Source organism: Rhinolophus ferrumequinum, chromosome 3 (genome assembly GCF_004115265.2).
Source record: "Rhinolophus ferrumequinum isolate MPI-CBG mRhiFer1 chromosome 3, mRhiFer1_v1.p, whole genome shotgun sequence".
Taxonomy (NCBI): Eukaryota; Metazoa; Chordata; class Mammalia; order Chiroptera; family Rhinolophidae; genus Rhinolophus; species Rhinolophus ferrumequinum.
The window spans coordinates 67,518,491-67,538,141 of NC_046286.1; the positions used below are offsets into that span (position 1 = coordinate 67,518,491).

The 19,651-nt window shown below is 34.3% G+C and overlaps 1 protein-coding gene across 1 annotated transcript; it reads left to right on the forward strand.

The window, feature by feature from the left end:
- The first annotated feature begins 5,073 nt into the window (after positions 1-5,073).
- On the forward strand, positions 5,074-17,696 carry LOC117015743 (amine sulfotransferase-like). Its single transcript, XM_033094477.1, has 7 exons — positions 5,074-5,188; positions 6,754-6,905; positions 8,740-8,948; positions 12,415-12,541; positions 13,395-13,489; positions 15,548-15,731; positions 17,164-17,696. Exons 2-7 carry the CDS (start codon positions 6,764-6,766, stop codon positions 17,283-17,285), a joined length of 879 nt encoding a protein of 292 aa, XP_032950368.1. The 5' UTR covers positions 5,074-5,188; positions 6,754-6,763; the 3' UTR covers positions 17,286-17,696.
- The last annotated feature ends 1,955 nt before the right edge of the window (positions 17,697-19,651 follow it).

Sequence of the window (19,651 nt, forward strand, 5' to 3'; positions counted from 1 at the left end):
ATGCATTTTCTCCCCTCAGAAAAAGTTTAATCCATTTGTACATGGCCGTTTTCTTCATTGCTTTATCCCCATACATTTGGACTAACATGTCCCTGATTTCACTTCTACTCTCACCAAGTTTAACAAGAAATTTAGTGTTTGTTCATTGCTCTATTTCAAGTTCAGATCTTTTCCTACAGCACACAAAAACACACAACGACAATAATGAATGCCACTCAGCAAGACACCACCACACATCGACAGGAACATAGTTGTGAGACACGAATATATCAAGATTATGAAACCTTACTGAACTCTTTGTACAGTGCTCCCAATGTAATTGCTTGGTGGCAAGTTCTCAAAATTACTTGTCAATTATACAATAACAGTGGGGGGACTTCAATACTTAACTATCAACAATGTCAGAGGGGTAGTAGATTGGGGGAGGTGGGTTATCACTTTGTGAGGGATATAAGTGATAAATGTCTAACTATTACAGTGTTTTGTGCCCATTAAAACTAATAAACAAACCAACAAACAAATAAACAACAATGGATAGGTCATCCAGACAGAAAAACAACAAGGAAACATTGAGATTGAATCATACTTAAGAACAAAGAAACTTAAGAGACATATATAGAAAATTCCACTCAACAGCAGCAGAATACATTTTCCCAGAGCACACACAACATTCTCCAGATGGAGCATGTGATAGGACACAAAAGAAGTCTTAGCAAATTGAAGAATATTGAAATCATACCAACTTTCATATCTCAGTGGTATGAACCTACAAATCAAGAGGAAAGTGCAAAGATCTACAAATATGTAGAAACTTCTGAATATCCAATGGGAGAAAAATCATCCAAAGGTGAATAAAGAAGAAAAAATTATCCAAAACAAATGAAAATGGGAATATGTCATATCTTACATAATGCAGCAAAAGCAGTTCCAGAGTGAACATTATAAAAGTGAACACACATATTAAGAAATTAGAAAGATCTCAAGTAAAAACGAACAAACAAACAAAAAGAACTTTACAGCCCAAGACACTAGAAAAAGAGAACCACTTAAGCCAAAATTGAAGAAAAGGAAGAAAGCAAATAATAAAGATCAGAGTGGAAATAAATGAAATAGAGACCAAAAAACCATAGAACAGAACAACAAAACTAAGGGTTGGTACCTCAAAATGTAAACAAAATTGACAAAACTTTAGCTACACTGACTGAGCATAAGAGAGAGGACTCAAACAAATAAACAAATGAACAAACAAACAAATAGATGAAAGAGGAGACATTACAAATGCTACTACAGAAATACACAGGATCATGAAAGACTACTATAATAAGAACCATCATAAGCCAACAAAGTACATAACCTAGAAGAAATCAGTACATCTAGCAACACACAATCTATCAAGACTGAATCAGGAAGAAATAGAAAATCAGAGCACACCAATAATGAGTAAAGAGATGACATCAGTAATCAAAAACCTACTGACGCAGAAAACGCCAGGACCAGATGGCTTCACTGGTGAATTCTACCCAAATTTTTTTTTACAGAAAGATCAACAGCAATTCTCCTCAAACTCTTCCAAAAAGTTAAGGAGGAGGGAATACTTCTAAACTTAATCCACAATGACATTACCCAGACTTGCAAAACAAATTCAAGAACACATTGAAAGTTTTGTACAAGACGACCAAGTGGGATTTGTCTCTGGGATGCAATGACGGTTCAACAGACACAAATAATTAAATGTAATATATCACATCAATAACATGAAAGATAAAAATTACATGTGACCATCTCAAGAGAAGATGAAGGCAGCCTTTTCTATGAGACAGAATTAGTGAATTGACAGAGGTACAGGTGAGCTATTCGGAAAAAGAAGTGATGATACGTTATACTCCACAGATTTATTTTAACAAAGGAGAACAGTAAACAACCCAACAGGAATATCTGCATCTTGTTGAGTCCATCATTCTTGTGATTATGAACACAAGTAGCCTGAACAAAGTGTTTACTGACTGTTTATTCTGCAGTAGACCCTGAAGTTAAAGCGTACCCAAAATTATTGCACAACCATTGCAATGAATACAAATTAGATAAGTAAGAGAAAGTGAATAATATAAGGCATCAAATTAGAAAGTTGTTCTAATTTATTGTAATAAAATTTAGACACATGGCTTAGAATTAGTAGTAGTGGGAAAAGATGCCAAGAACTGCTATCTGTACAATTGTGTACCTGGCACTAAAGTATATTTTAATTTCCAATATTTCACAGTTGTGGAAACTGAGAAATAGGAAGGTTAACTAACCTACCATGTAATTAGTAATTCATTGATCTGAGATTAGGCACCAAGGCTGTTCTTCACATGAAGCTTAAGTGGTTCTCATTTCCTACATACTCCCTAGTCCTGAACATACACGTGACAGTCAGGGAGAACTTCGTCCCCAATGCCCACAGTTCTCACCTCTTCCTTTGTCTCATACCCATATCCTCCCCATCAGGTGACGGATGGGAGAATCCTAACTCCTCCACAGTCTCAATTAATATTCATTGCATACATTATGCCTTTATATAAAACCACAGTAGCTATTAAAAATACATTCTATTTCCTGAGTCACTAGAGATCTCAACTAGTTTGATCTGGCGGAAGAACCAGGGAACATGAAGATAGTTCAATAGAGATCATCCAGTCTGAAGGACAGACAGACTAAAGAATGAAAACACTGAACAGATCCTCAAAGACATGTGGAAAACAGTAAGCATACTACTAATAAGGAAGAGGAAAGATAAAAAGGCAGGGGAAAGGATTTGAAGAAATTGTGTCTAAAAACTTTCTAAATTGCTGAAAACCATCAATTTACACAGCCATGAAGCTCAGCAAACAGGCAGGATAAACGTGAATAGATCTACACCTAAACATATTACAGTCCAACTACTGAAACACAAATTTTAGGTGTTTTTTCTATTTCTGTGAAGAATGCCTGTGGAGTTTTGATGGGGATTGTGTGGAATTGCTAGATGTCTTTGGGTAGTATAGGCATTTTAATGACATTAATTCATCTGATCCACAACTACAGGATGTCTTCCCAATTGTTTGTATCTTTCATTTCTCTCAGTAAAGTCTTGTAGTTTTCACTGTACAATTTTTTCACTTCCCAAATTCCACTTGGTCATGGAGTATAAAACTTTCAATGTATTCTTGAATTTGTGTTGCAAATCTAGGTAATGTTGTCGTTGTACAATTAGTTTAGTAGTATTCCTTCCTCCTTAACTTTTTGGAAGAGTTTGAGGAGAATTGCTGTTACTCTTGTGTAAAAAAAAAATTTTGGTAGACTTCACCACTGATCCTGGGTTTACCTGTGTTAGTAGGTTTTAGATTACTGATTTCATCTCTTTACTCATTATTGGTGTGTTCTGATTTTCTATTTCCTCCTGATTCAGCCTTAATAGATTGTGTGTTGCTAGATGTACTGATTTCTTCTAGGTTGTGTTCTTTGTTGTCATCTGATGGTTCTTATTGTAATAGTCTCTCATGATCCTGTGTATTTCTGCAGTAGCATTTGTAATGTCTCCTCTCTCATTTCTATTTGTTTGTTTGTTTCTTTGTTTGTGTCTTCTTTCTTATTCTCAGTCAGTCCAGATACAGTTTTGTCAATTTTGTTTATCATTTTGAGGGACCAACTCTTAGTTTTGTTGTTCTGTTCTACGGTTTTTTCTTCCCTGTGTCATTTATTTCCACTCTGATTCTTTATTATTTGCTTTCTTCCATTTCTTAACTTTTGGCTTAAGTTGTTCTTCTTTATCTACTTCCTTGTGGTGTAAATTCTTATTGAGCTCTTTCTAATTTCTTAATATATGTGTTTATGTTATAAAGTTTCCTTTAGAACTGCTTTTGTTGCATCATGTGATATATGATACATTTCCATTTTCATTTGTTTTTAATTTATTCTTCTTTATTCACCTTTAGATTTCTTTTTGTCCTATTAGATAATCAGAATATCACTAAGATTTCACTAAGCATTGAAAGTTCCATGGAAATAAAAAATTTAGTAATAATTTAATTATTAGATTCAGCATATCATTGTTTGATATGGAAAGTAGGAAGCTAAAACAATTCCTTCAGTCACAGATGCAGTTCAGTTACAGCAGAGTGGTCTAGCCAGGGAGAACAGGGAAAGCTCTCCAGGAATCTCAAAAGGCCCCTAAGGCATTTAGTTCAATGAAAGTCTGTATTATGAAATCAGAATTTCTTGGCAAGCTATTCATTTTGTAAGTAGTCTGCTCTCATCAATTTATATTTATCGGGCTATGCACTCTCACAAAAGAGATTATTGCTTTGCATAGAAAAATGACATGAAACATGAGATAGGTTAAGCATTTACAAACCTAATCTACCCTCAGCTTAAACTGTATTTACTTACCGGTGAACATTTTTACATTACAAGGATTAAAAATCTCCCCTAGGGTCAAACTGTGTTTAGTGGAAACCTGAGAAACATTACCAAAGAGCAGCTGATGTAGGTAACAGATGATTGAAGAATGGAAGAATGTCTAAGGGAGATGTTAGATCAGGTCTGAGACATATTTCAATTATTGGAGAAGGCAAAAAAGATGAGATCAGTCTTCTGTAATTACTACTTAAAAAAGAAAAGAAAACAGGAGTGGAAGGACAGCATAGACAACCCTGGACATTTTGCAAAAGGAATTTAAATACTCTTCTGAGTTTATAAGGCTCTTTGAACCTCCCATAGCCATTGCCAGTTTTACATAGGATGGGCCAAATAAAAACCTGAAGAAGGAACACCAATCGTCTGAGGTGGTACAAAAATTTTAGAAACCATCCTTCATGCATGCCTAAGGAAGAAGATGTTGCAGTAGCTTTCAAATATACCTTCTAGCTTGTGGTATATTTTCCAAAGTTAGTAAATGTAACTACTGGATACATGCTGTTCTCTTTAGTATCCTGCAAATTTTGAAATTTTGCTTTTTCTGGACCAATCAGATATCTATTTCCTAATAACAACGAAGTCTTACCTAAATTATTTACCCAAACTGAGCGATCTGCCGATTTTCTAGAATACTACTCATTGGTCAAGACAAACTCTGTAGGGAGTATTTATTTCTCAGCAACAACACATCATTCCCTGTCATTCACAAATTATATCAGAAGTGGATTTTGCTTTCTCTGTTGATCTACAAACAGTAAGTAGATAAAGGGGAAACTTGGATCCTCTTTCAAGTCTCTCTCTTCAGCATACAATGTATTTTTTCTCCTCAATTTTCTGTCTTTCCTCTTTTTCTTTTAGACTTCAGTGCAAAAATAAGAGGGAAAGACATTCTTTTCTCTTTCATCCAATCACTTTCTCCAATGTATATGAAGGAGATGCAAACAACATATGACTGGCCAATGCCGAGGTCCCTGAATTCATCTGATACTACACTCATCCCCTTGTTTCTGTGACAAGATAGCTCTTATATTTCTCTCTCTGCTGAGACTGTACAAAGCAACTAAAGATAATAAATAGCACAAAAGGAGTGATTTCAGAATGTTCGTGAGGGCTGCCTGGCACTCTTCTTTTCTCTGCATCAAGAATTATGTAAATGGTGCTTTCTGTGGGGGGTCGGATGGGTAGCATTGTCCAGTGATTCTAGTAGAATCACCAGAATCCCGGGTGATTCTAATGCAAATGATTTTCTACTCTTACTCAGCAAAATTCTAACCTCTGATTTTCCCCTATTGGTCAGGTGAGTTAGATGGTTTTAAAGGAATTAAATGTTTCTTGACATGCAATTTAGACAAAGCCATATCTGCAACTTTTAACAAATTCATTTTCGTGGTGTGCACAGAAATTTTTTAAAAATATATAACTGAAATATATATTGGTTCTAAACTTAATGGAATTAGAACTTCTGGGATTCTCTCATCTATTTCACGTTCAAGAATAGATTTCTCAGGTGGAGATAATACAATATTTGGCAGGACCAATTTTTGAACAGGTACATCTTTAGACTATTTGTTTCCTAGTTTTATTTTGATTATCTTATTTAAATATATTCAGGATTCTGATAAAAATTCAATTGGAAAATACACTACTATCCATACAATAGATATTCGGGCAGTATCTCCAAAGTAAAACCGCTGGTATTACTATGCAGAGCACATTCCAGAATTCATATGAAATAGCGTACACATCCCAAAGCCTTAGAAGTTTCTTTCAGAGAAAGCAGATTATTTCTGTTCCAGAAAAAAGAAAAGAGAGAGAAATAAAAAGTACATTCATTGAAGAAGTTCCTATTTGTATAACAATGAAAAAGAAAGTGAAGACTAAAAATATGAAATACTAAGAAACTGTATTACGTAAAGTGATTGAAAACACAGACTCTGAGGTCAAATCATCTGGCATCAGATCCTGCCAGGTCTGCTAACTGGGCATCTTTCAACAATTTGCTGAACCCCCTGTGCCACATTTCCCTCGGCTGTATGTTTGGAGTCATGATGATGTCTCCATCATGGGGTTTTAGGAAAAGCTGTTTAACTTTTTAGTATCTTAGTTTCCTCATCTTTACAATAGTGATGATACCTCCAGCAACGTTTGGTTGCCAGGAAGATTAAATGACTTATACATGTAAGCTGTTTAGCATGGTATGTGTTAATACATATACGACATTTAAAAGGAGCTTGGCACATATTGAGCACTCAGTAAGTTTTCGTCATTATTATAAAATATTGAGAACTTGAAAATAATTTAATCTGTTTTTACTTGTAGGTGAATAATTATGGACAACACAGACCAATACTTACTGAACTTTAAAGGCTATAATTTTAATTTCCCTGTCGTTGATGTTGACTTTCTAGAAAATCTAGAAGATTTTGAAATTAGAGATGATGATGTCTTCATAGTCACATATCCCAAATCTGGTAAGTGTGAGGAGTGGGCACCTGCATCAGTCTTCACTCTGCTTTGATAATACATGTGTACAAATGTGCACCTTTCCCAGACAAAACAGTAGTCCAGTCTACATTTAGACAGCCACCTAGGATTAGAGAGAAAGTCAAATAAATCTCAAATCTTTATATGCATTTGAAATGCATATGTTATCATTTCTGATAGTACATATGAAGAATGCAAATATTGAGCCGAGAGCAGATACTTAGTAAGTGCTGACCTATTGGCTTTCTCTGAGATTGGAAGAAAATATATTTAAAAACACAGTAAGATTTTTGTTAACAGCACATCTCAGTTAGAACTAATTCCTAATAAGCTTTTCAATTACCCTAACTGTTTTGCATTTCCCTATAATAATGAAATAATTTTCAACTACTTGTCCTCCGCTCTTACATTCCAAAAGAAAAGCTGACTTTTTAAATATTGGAACAGGGTGATTGGTGCTCCTAAAGCAATGTGTGCAAAGTGGTTACCGTTGCTGAAAGATACACTGGAGTGTAAGTTAATACAAAATAACTGATTTCTGATTTTCAGGAAAATATTCTATTCTCTTCCTTTCACAATCTACTTTGAAATTAATGACTCGTTTACTTTCCCCAAATTAGTAATGCAATGCTATTTCCCTGAATTCTTCTATTCTGCAAAATTTATCAGCACATCTGATATTGGTATGTTGTTTTTCCCTCCCGTAGATGTTGGTGGCATCTGTTTTTTATTCGCTTAATTTTAGGTTAAGCCCTGCAGCCCATGAGAGTCTTTCCTTTACCCTTAATCTAGCCCAAGTGTTTGGGACACCAAACATTAGTCCTCAGTCCAGGCTCCTGGGCTCTTACTCATCTTGGAGAGGAGATTAGGAACTGTCTCCAGGAGTCGCCATAAATTTTATCAAATCTATTATTGAGTCGTAACAATTACAAGATTGTTGACACCTCACATCCTTTTAGAATATCGATTGTATATTCATGAACACACATGTAAAAATCCTAAACCTAGTATAAGCAAAAGAAATCTAGCAATGTTAAAAAAAAATACAAGATGAGTTTCTTTCAAGCCATGATTTATTTAAAAATATATTACTGTAGTTCACCCACATTACTAGAGTGTAAGAGAAAGCCTAGTTATCATCTCAAGAGATGCAGAACAAGAATTTAGTAAAATTCAGCACATATTCATAATGGAAACTATTAACCAACTAGTGGGGAAAATTAACTTCTTTAACTTCATAAACAGTATTTACCAAAAACTACCACAGTCATCATGTGCAATAGTGAAACATTTAAAATATCACATTTAAAATCAAGTACAAGACAAGAATGCCTGCTATCTGTACTTTCATTCAGCAGTGTGTGAGAAAACCTGGGCTACACAGTTTTTTAAAAAAGGGAGGTGGGGGTGGGAAGGGGACTTGAGCTCCTAATTTGTCTATACTTCTACAAGAGAAGGTTTTAAGAAAGGAGACTAAGGAATGAGAAACAAAGGTAGCCACAGAAAATCAGACAAATGGAACTTAGCACGAATACAGGAAACAGAAAGAAGCGAAGGATTAATCTCAATTGCTGCTAGCATGGAATCAGAACAACCACAGCTCTTTCCAAGTAAAAGAACAACCAAGAGCATTTGATTTTGTCTTTACTCATTATAATGCAAAATACAAACAAAAAAGTTAGACAAATTTCCTTGCATACTTAGAATGGTTAAAGAAAAAAAGAAAACTCCAAATGATTTTGAGATATATGGTATCATTATTGACATCTTTTTTATAGAATATTAATTCAGAATTAAAAACAAGATTATTTATTTTTACAGGTACTATCTGGGCTCAGCAGATATTAAGCTTGATATACTTTGAGGGACATCGTAGCAGAACTGAAATTGTGAAAACGATTGACAGAGTCCCCTTCTTGGAATACAACATACACAAAATGGACTTTCTTGAGAGACCATCCCCTCGCCTCTTCTGTACCCACCTCCCATATTATTTAGTACCGAAAGGCCTCAAGAGCAAAAAAGCTAAGGTATGTCATAGAAATAGCTTATGGACCTTTGGCACAAACAGAAATACTTTCTTCAAATTTTTTTTTCCAGCTCCACTTATCCACAATCTCTTAAAAGTTATTATTATAATTTTATGACATTGTTTTTCACATTAACAACATATATGGAATCATTAGTATATACATAAATTTAGTCACAGCACACATTGCATGCAGTGTAATTACAATGTGCAATAGAAATTCCTTTATGACGGCACATAAAATTCTGTTCTTTTTAATGGTTTAGTAGACTTTTATTGTATCGTTCTACAATATTGAATGTGTATTGATGGACAGGTAGGTTGCAGCATATGTATATATCACATTGCAATAAACATCTTATAGATCTTTAAACTCTTTAGATCTAGTGAAATGTTTCCCTAAAAGTGGACTTTTCAGGTTAAAGTGTCCAATTACTTTAAGAGTTGGTAAAGATTAGCTACTTGCCTTCTATAATGTATTAACTTACACTCGTTCAAATAGTATATAAGAATGTGTTTTGCTCACACGGTACCAGTGATTGGAATTACCAATCTTTGCTAATGTGCAAGTTAAAAACATCTCATTCTCGAGAAATTTGCAGCCCTTTTGGTTTTAATCACTTGAGCGTCTTTTTATATATGTCTAGCCCTTGAAATACCCTTTTTATTCTTTGCCCACTTTTCTTTAGCTTGTCTTTTATTTACTGTTTTGTAGAAGTATTTATATGGGACAAATATTTTTCCAATCAATAGTTTACCTTTGAAGATTATTGAATTTTAATTTTATATAACCGATTTTAATTTTATAGAACCAATCTATCAATCTTCCCTTCCTAGATTCTAGTACTTAGTGTTGCTAAGAAAACACTTCCCCATGAAAAAGATGATGCAAATACTCTCCAGGTTTTTTCTAATTAACTGTGTGTTTTTATTTTTTACATTTAATTATAAATTATATCTGATACTGTGTGTGATTTGAAATATGACTATTGCATAATATTTGCCCGGCGGGGGGGTTGCCAGTGGATCCAATATGACTTGTTTAAGCATTTACTGTTCCCCTATTATTTTAGTCTACATTTCGATATGGTAAGTTTCTATCGTCCCTCCCTCTGATTCTAGACTCTAAATTCCAAAAATTAATATGTGGGAGTTCTTCACTGTTTGAAATATCGTAACTGATATGACAAATCCCCACCAACTTTATTTTTTGACGTATTCATTCTCCCATTAATTTTTAGATGGTGGTTGGAATTGATTAAGTATAGAGAGAATAATTCAGGGACTATCATTAAAATTGCAATATTGCAACATTCCCTCCAGCATCATTCTATTGCTCTTTATTTATCAGGTCTACTTTCATGTCCATCAAATATGCCGTTATTCTTTGTATGCTTCATACACCTTTTTCCCTTAATTTCCCGTTTTTTTGGCTAATTCACATTTTAATTTTTTTCACTATTGTCTTTTCTAGTTAGTGATTGCTGTTATAAAGAAAAGAAGTATTAGTATGTACTATCGTCAAGTAATGGTGTATATGAGTGCTAATTCTTGAAATTCATTAAGAAGTTTTATAGTCAATTACATGGTCAATATTTTTAATATGTCCCATGACTACATGAAAAAATGGTGTGTATTCTCTGTGTGGGGTAACACACACACACATATAAAATAAACTTTGTTAAATGATTGTGCCAATTTATTTTGTTAATTCTTTTATCCTTATGTAAAAGGTAACTGAGTATAAATCTTCCACTGTGATGGTTGCTATATCAAAATCTTTACAGACTTCATAGAATTTGTATAATTTAAGGTATCCTACTATGTTGCTCAGTATACTAAGATTTCTGTTCTGTTGGTCATTGCAAATAAATTTTATATTGTCCTGTGAAATCCTTTGGCCTTAAATTTTACTTAACTTTATATTGTCACTTGTTTTCTTTTTTCCTGGTGTTTTGCCACATGCCTTTGTTTGTTCCAGATTTCAAATATGATTTTCCACTGCTGTATGATTTTTCAAGTTATGTAAGTTATTCTATCTATCAGATCTATGATTTTTCTTCACTGAATAATCAGGTTATGCCAATATTTTGTTATTATAATATATGGTGCTAGGAATATTCTTGAGCGTGTCTTCTGGCGCACACCTGTATGAGCTTCCCTAGAGTGTATGGCCAAAAATAGAATTGCAAAGTCAAACAGTTCAGAAGTATTCAACTTTATAAAATGATGTTATTTTTTAAAACAGCAGTTGTATCTTTTTATGCTGAAATCAGCAATGTATGAGTTTTTATTTTTCTCCTAGAAAGTTTTTTATCAGCCTTTTTAATATCCATTAATTATAAAATGGAATCTCAAACTGATTTGTGTTTGTATTTCCCTATTCAATAATGAGATGAAGCACTTTTTGATATGTTTATTGTCGGCCATAATTATTCTCGTTCTGCGAAAGTTTCCTTTTGTTGTTTGGCTTTTTCTTATGGTTTTATATATATTCTGGATGCTATTCAATTATTGGTGATATGTGTTGCTTCTCTCGTATGTTATTACTTTTTGTAATTTTATGAGATATATATATATATATATATAAATTTAATAAATTTTATTGGGGAATATTGGGGGACAGTGTGTTTCTCCAGGGCCATCAGCTCCAAGTAGTTGTCCTTCAATCTAGTTGTGGAGGGCGCAGCTCAGCTCCAAGTCCAGTTGCCATTTGCAATCTTAGTTGCAGGGGGCGCAGCCCACCATCCCATTCGGGAATTGAACGAGGAACCTTGTTGTTGAGAGCTCTCGTTCTAACCGAGTGAGCCAGCCGGCTGTCCCTTTTATGGTATAATTTGAAGAACAGCGTTCTTAAAATTTTAATGTAGTTGAATTCTTCAGTTTTTATTAAAAAAAGGGTTTTGTTTTTTTTTTTCTGTTTAGGAAATCCTTTTCTTCTCCATGACCGGGAATATATTCTTTACTTTTTAATATTTGAAAGTTTTACTTCATATCGAAATCCTCAATCCATTTATAAACTTTTTGTATATGGTGTGAGGTATGAGGTAGAATTCTATTTCCTTTTTTTGTCTATATGGATAATTATTTGCTAACATTGTCTGTTTACTAGTATTTCCTTTTTCACTGATCTCCAATGCTATTTGGTTGTATATCAATTATTATTTAATGTCCACACAGAGTAAATGGAAACAGCTTCTGTGCAAGGTAATTTGCCATATTAATCAACCTTACAAATAAATAATTTCACTATTAGAAATTCGTCCTTATATGTGTACATGTGAAATGTCATGTGAATAAAGTTATTTATTTCAGCATCTTTGTAATGGCAAAAATTGGGCATAACCTAGATTTCCACGAAGAGTAGGCTGGATGAAACAACTAATTATGCATTCATATAATGAAACATTATGTAGCTATTCTAAAAAACAAGAATTATTAAAACTGTTTTACTATTCCCCCTGCAGATAATTTACATCTACAGAAACCCCAAGGATGTTTTGACCTCATTCTTTCATTTTTCAAATTTGATCCTTGCCATGCAAACTACAAATAATATGGAAGAGTTTTTGGAAAAGTTTCTAGATGGAAAAGGTAACCATGAATTTATTATACAAGCGACATGTTTATGAGTCAATGCTTCCGTTTAGCCAAATTCTCAAACTTAGGGAACATATTTTAGCGAGATGGACGGAGTAATATGGACAGACATATTTTAGGAGCTGGAATGCACATTAATGTTACTATTCTGTCAGTTTAATTTGCTACTCAGTGGCTTTTTTATTCTCACCAGGCCCAATCTGGGGATTGTATGCAAAAGCATATTGTTTAAGAAATAGTTTGACCTTGTCATAAGAGAGCTACAGTGGTCTAACAATTCAAACTATTTAGATCCATGTGTTCCAGAGCAGCGAATGTTCAAAGTGCATGAAGTTTTTGTGTTCTGTCATGGACTATGGTAGACCTTCTCTGACAACGGTGGAATTTTCATTTTAACGCTGAGGAGGATAAATTGATTCAAAAAGCTGGTGGAATGTGGAATTGGTGCTGTCAATCAGTTAGAAGATTATACTCAGTTTCACCTCAATGTCGATACCTGAAGTTGCTCTCCGGAGATCTTAAAATAGACAATGAAAGGAGAAATAAAGACATGTTTTCAAGTGGAAGAGGAGGAAAAGTAAAGGGCCTCCCAGAAAGAAATCTTCCAAGTTAGTTCTTTGGGCTTCTTATTTCTTAATTGCTGCTTTCCTACATACACAGGAAAGGAAGGTTTCCATTAATCATGTCCTTGTTGCCAAAACACCTTTTTTAAAAGGTAACATAGATGTCCAGTGGTACGAACTTGATTTATTTTTCTGAGGATTCCAGAACAGAAAACGAAGTCTATAGTGTGCTGTTCAATAAGTGCAACACCTTTAACCTTGTTACGTGTTAACTTTTCCCACAGTGGTAGGAAGCCTTTGGTTTGATCACATCAGAAACTGGTACAAGTACAGACACGACTTCAATATTCTGTTCATGATGTATGAGGAAATGAAAATGGTAAGAGGAGAAGGTTATTTTTTAAAATCATTTCTTTCAAACCCTTTTTTATACTGGCTTTAAAGAACCTCATTTTGCTAGTAGTTTGCCACCTAACTACTTCTGAGGCTTCTTTAGAGCTTTCTAATTTCCTGCCCATCCCTTAATTACTGGTCTTCCTTGGGCTCTCTTGTCACTCTGCATGGTCATCTTTTCTGGTTCCTTTCCATGTAACCATCTGTAGCAATAAAGGCAAACTCACGCATGTAGAGCTTAAAAAAGAGAAAGGTCACTGGGAAACACTGGGGTGAGAAGCCATTAAGAGAACGTTAATTCGCCAGAGGTGATTTGCGCCCTGTGATGCTAGTTCTTCCAATATTTTAAGAGAATCTTGAGATGTAGCTTTCATGTGAAATCACATGTTTACGTGCTTGCATCCAATCAAAGTTGTCTTAATACATTGTGTAAACCGCACCAAACACACGTGAAGTTCAGTGTGTTGTGATCTCTGATTAATATGTTGATTCACTGCTACATAATTTATTCATTCATTTTGTCAAAATTATTAAATGCCTACTGTGTGACAGACACTAAATCATGAGACAAAGAGGATTGAAACCACTGTTTATATAATTTATAATCCAGCAGGGAACATAAGTATTCACAAAGTAGGTATATATAATTCAAAACTGTGCCAAGTGTTATTTTAAAAAGTACAGGTATATACCCGTATATGAAATTAGGGGATCTGGTATAGTTAAAAGTGATAGGCAATTATTTCTGGAAAAGGTAACATGACAACTTTAAGCTAATAAATGAGTAAATAAAGCAAGTGAGGTAAAAGGGAATTCTAAGCCAAAAAAAGACAATGTGCAAATGGCCTGATGCAGTAAAGCATGTGGCATCTTTGAAGAACTGAAGGAAGAAGTTAAAGAGCCGGTGGAAGTGAGGAAAGATGAAGATAGAGAGGTGTGTCGGAGCCCGACTGTGCAGGGTCTGCAGACAATGTTAATGGCAGTGATTTTTTTAATCTTAAAAGCAGTAAGGAGCCTTTCAAGAGTTATAAGAAGACCAGCAATATGATAGAATTCGTATTTTTAGAATATCATTCCTATTAATGTTTTGCAGTGTGATAATAGTAAATATAGGCAAACTAGTTAAAGACCAGTATGCTAATCCGCTGAAATCAATGGTGCTTTCAATTAGACTAGTATAACTGAGACTTACATAGGTTTCAAGTGTACATTTCTATAAAATATCATGTATATATCACTCATATGTGGATTTAAAACTGGAAGCAACAAAGGAACAAGACAAACAAACAAACAAACAAAAACTCATAGACACAGACAATAGTTTAGTGGTTACCAGAAGGTAAGGGAGGAGACAGGGTGTAGAAGAATGTCAAATATATGGTGTTGGAAGGAGAAATGACTGTGGGTGTTTTGCCATTACTTTGTTGAGGAGTTTTGCATCTTACCTTTCAATGGTGATATTGATCTTTAGTTTTCTTTTCCTGGAGTATTTTTGTCTGGCTTTAGTATCAGGGTAATGCTGGCCTTATAGAATGAGTTTGGAAGTATTTCCTCCTCATTGATGTTTTTGGAAGAGTTTGAGTAGAATTGGTGTTAATTCTTCTTTAAATGTTTAGTAGAAGTCACCAGTGATGCCGCCTAGAACTGGGCTTTTCTTTCTTGCATCCATTTATTGAATTACTTGCTTTACTCTTTCCCACATGAAGTTCTGAACTTAAACAAGCACAGACAACGTATTATTGTTCTCTTAAACTTCTCTGAAGGTTATCACAGTTTCAGAAACATATAAGATATCCTAAAAGTATTGGTTAAATAAATTAATGAGCTGTCCTTATAAAATCAAACAGTAGGAAGCTCTACAAAAGTTGACAACCAGAGCACTCATTTTCATAAGAAGAATAGGGAAGTAATATATCCTTGTCAAACTTTAGACTTACAATAAGTCCAGCCACCTTCAATTTTACAAAATGTAATAAAGATGTTGGGCTTTAACTCATGTGTTCCATATAAGCTGAAGAGTTTCTTATACCCACAATTCTTTCAGGACCTCAGAAGTTCTGTGCTTAAAATCAGCCAGTTTCTTGAGAAAGAACTGAGTGAAGAGGATTTGGAAGCTGTTGTGAAGCAGGCTACATTCACGAACATGAAGTCGGATCCAAAAGCAAACTATAATGACATTCTACGTAATGAAGTTGGGACAAGAAATGACGGACATTTTATGCGCAAAGGTGATGCTCAGGGGTTTATGAGAGTAAAAGTGTTTAGAGTTCCTTTGATTCCTTGGCCTGTACACTGATTAAGGGGTGCTCCTAACATGTCTTTCCAAGGACTGTCATTTGGGCCTTAGAGAAAACCAAAGATCCTAGCTGAAAATGGCCATGAAAAGTATCCCTGAAAACTGAACAGTTGTTTAGTACTGAGTCTGACACTTGAAACTGATTAGTCAATATTAGGTTCCTACCTTCTAGTATATGTGACCCTACTCTTAATAATTTTTACGGAGTCTCACCTGAAGGTGATGGGTATACCCATATGTGAGTAGGACAGCTCCAATGTTTGTTTTCCTTTCTGTTAGAACATTGTGTAAGTAAACTCCGTATGTATTTTATTGTGGGAAAGCGGGTTTGGATTGCAGTTATTTCCTCATGTGTCAGATTTCTTCATTGTAAAAAGTAGATTCACCAATTGTGTTATGAATTCAATTATTCAACAACATGAAAAAAATTGTTATTGTGCTTTTATGACTTGCCAGGATCTGTTAAGAATGAATATGTTGTTCTCCTGATAGTCCTTAAGTTCAAAATTTTTTAAATTTGATCTTTTTAACATGCTTTTTATATAACATAATTTATACTTTCCTATTTTATTCATATTTATTCTCTAAATTATTCATAACTTAGCATTTTGATGATAGACATTTATTCTTAATTATGAAGACTTTATTGAAACTGCTCTTGACATTGCCATTTTTTAAAAAATTGTTTCTTCTTTTGCCCCATTTATTGCCAACTTTCAATTCTTAGTATTCAACTGTATCAAATATAAAGCAATTCCCATGCCCTTAAAAGCTTGCTAACGTGCCGATAATAATGCTTAAACAAGAAAGTTTGAGAGCCGAAAGTGCCAAATCCTCATTAAAAAATCAGCTTAATGATAGTTTCAGACTTCCATCAAGTAAAACCAAAGCGATGGCAGCTCAGAGCACCCTCTGTGACCTTGGGTTCAGTACTTAAAAAATCTTTGGTTCTCATTTTTATTTCCATTTTAAAAATAAAGAAATACTGATATTGTAAGGTTGTGTTAAGGATTATATTACATTATAGATATAGTTTGCCAAGTACAGTGCCTGGCATTTAGTAAACTATGTACAAAAATTCGAATCTAGTCATATATTTTACTTTTGTTTTTCCTTCTCAATAAACGTTACAATTTAATGGTAGCGGTTGGTGCAAGTACAGTAGATAAGGAAAGCAGACTTTGGAAGTGTTTTTTGTTTCTTAGCTCATTCCTATATAAGGAAAAGTGAAGTATCTAACCTGACAGAAAACTAACAGATATTTAGCTTGGCTTGAAGGAGGCATTAAAGCGGATTGGAGGGAACTTTTGCCCTGATATTGTTACTTACTCACCCAGGAGCTGATCGTGTGCTTATCCCTCCAGGTGTCATCGGAGACTGGAAAAATTACTTGACAGTGGAGCAAAGTGAAAGATTTGACAGAATATTCCAAAGGAAGATGAAAGATTTTCCCTTGAAGTTCATCTGGGATGTAAAGAAGGAGTAGAATCAAAGTAAAAGAATTCTTTAAAAATCTGCTTAACTAAAAGGCATAGTTTAATATACATATTAATTTGCTTTCCTGCAAATGTTCATTATTAAACTTTAGCAATAAAATAATGTGAACTGTGCTTAGATTAGTTGCCATGAGTTTGATGAACACTATGAAATTTCAAAAAGTAAAATGATTTTAGAGATAGTCTGCATTGATAGCCTGTGTGAAGCAGTGAAAAACAGGAAGCATGTAATATGAATTGCAAATCTCCTGAGTTTTCTGCACTGTGTAATTTTTTAATCTACACTTAAATATAGTATCAAGGAAACATTAAAAATTCTTTTATTATTGTAATTAAATTTTAATTGTTTGGTTTAATATCATTGTAAATTTCGAAATAAATAGAGAACACATATGTAAGAACATACATCTGTTTAATAATGTGTATCAGATTACAAAATTGACACTAAAGATGAAAAGATCAAAAATACATTAATCATCTAATGGTTCAGTCATGTAAGTATTTGGGTGAAAAAAATAGTGTTTATAACATATCACTCACTAAACTAATTCCACATGTATTTAATTATTAAATGTTTAATATAAAATCATTTTGAATGACTGGAATAATATAGGTGAATTTGTTTATAATTCCCAAATGGAGAAAGTTGAGAAGCATAAAAGCTGCGAAAGAAACTTCAAAGAAAAAGTTGGTAAATTTACAACCATAAATATTTCAAGGCATCACCATCCATAATAGTCAACTAACAAAAACAACTCAATGTCCACCTGCAATAAAATAAATAGCTAATTGTGGCATTTCATATAAGCAAACACAGTATATTAATAAGAGTGCATGAATTACAGCTGCACGGAAAATATGTATGAACCTCTGAAACATAATGTTCAGTGGGAAAAGCCAGACACTTATTGCATGATTCATTGAATAAGATTTAAAAACAGGTAAAATTAACCTATAGGTTTAGGAGAGTGTATACCTTTTGGAGATGCTGTAGTAACTGGACAGGCACAGGAGAGAATTCTGGGGTCTTAGTATATTGTATTTTCTTGATCTATAATTTCATTTCTAGGAAACTTCCAAACTGCTATTAAATTAATTCCATTTTCTGTAACTAATGTGACTTTCACAAGATTTCTTTTCTCAACTAACATATTTTTCCATGTCCATTCAATTGACTTATTTTCATTTCACAGATAAAACATCTATTTACATCTTTGTGGAGAACATGAATCTGAGGTGTTCTCTCATTTTTAAAACTCTTTCCCTTGGCATTTTGGTGAAGCACTCCGTTGCAAATGAGAATATTGTATTTGTAACCAGTTTACGCAAAATAGGGTAGTTCATTAAAAGATTCATGGAACTTGAACTTCCTGAGGAACTAGAACCAAGAAGTATGAAGCAGTCAGGGACTCATAGATCTTTTCACTTTTCTCTCTCACTCCTGTGTCAGAGCTGCATAGTCTTTCAGCTTTGTGTTCTTCATGTAAAAGATACATCCTTCCCTCCTTCTGTCTCTGAAGACTGACGTCAGCACCATGACAGTCATATGTTGTGTCCTACTGACCTCAGTTCGAACAGTAAACAGAGATCGGCTGGTGTTGTTGAATTCCAATTCCGATTCCAGGGAGAGAAAATAAATGGTATAGGTGAGGTCACTAAGCTTCCCTGAGCATTCAACCTATGTTCAAAGCAAAATAGTCATGGAGTACTAGCACAGCACACTGTACCCTGTAGCATCCTTGAGAGGATGAGATAGATAGTGAAAAAAAGATATAACACCTAGTATAGCTTGTATTATGTCCCCGCAAAATTATCTCAAAACGTGATATAATTTGAAAGTAGAATCATTGTACATGTAATTAGTTATACTCAGAAACTGGAGTAGCGTGAGCCCTCAACCTGATAAAACGCATATCCTTATAAGAAGAGGAAAGACATACAGGGTGAAGACAGCCATGTGACAACAGGCCAAAGAATGACCAAGGGCACAGCTCTCCCACGAGGCAGCCAATTCAATGTTCAGGCAACACAATTTGCAGGAAATCCGTTATCCATAAAATGTGACAAAAATGGGAATGAAATGCCTTGAAGAGTTTGGATATGCCTTGCCCTTCATCATGGCAGGATCTGATCTCCCTGGAGTGCACCTGCTATCAACAAGGCAGTTTGCATACTTAATTCAGTAAGTTTTCACAGAAATCTTCTGTAGTGCATGTTACAATGCCCATTTTATGAAAGGAACCAGGCTTCTGGAACCAGGCTTATGAAAGGACCACGCTCACAGTTAATAAGAAGCAGAGCCAGGATTTCACCCAGGTTTGGTTCTAGTAATCAAATCCTCTCCTCTCCTCTTAAT

Excerpts from the sequence above, each read along its gene's own strand:
- LOC117015743 (XM_033094477.1), top strand. The coding sequence starts at position 6,764 with ATGGACAACACAGACCAATACTTACTGAACTTTAAAGGCTATAATTTT. Across the intron at positions 6,906-8,739 it reads AGTCACATATCCCAAATCTG|GTACTATCTGGGCTCAGCAG; the intron begins GTAAGTGTGAGG and ends TTATTTTTACAG. Across the intron at positions 12,542-13,394 it reads AAAGTTTCTAGATGGAAAAG|TGGTAGGAAGCCTTTGGTTT; the intron begins GTAACCATGAAT and ends CTTTTCCCACAG.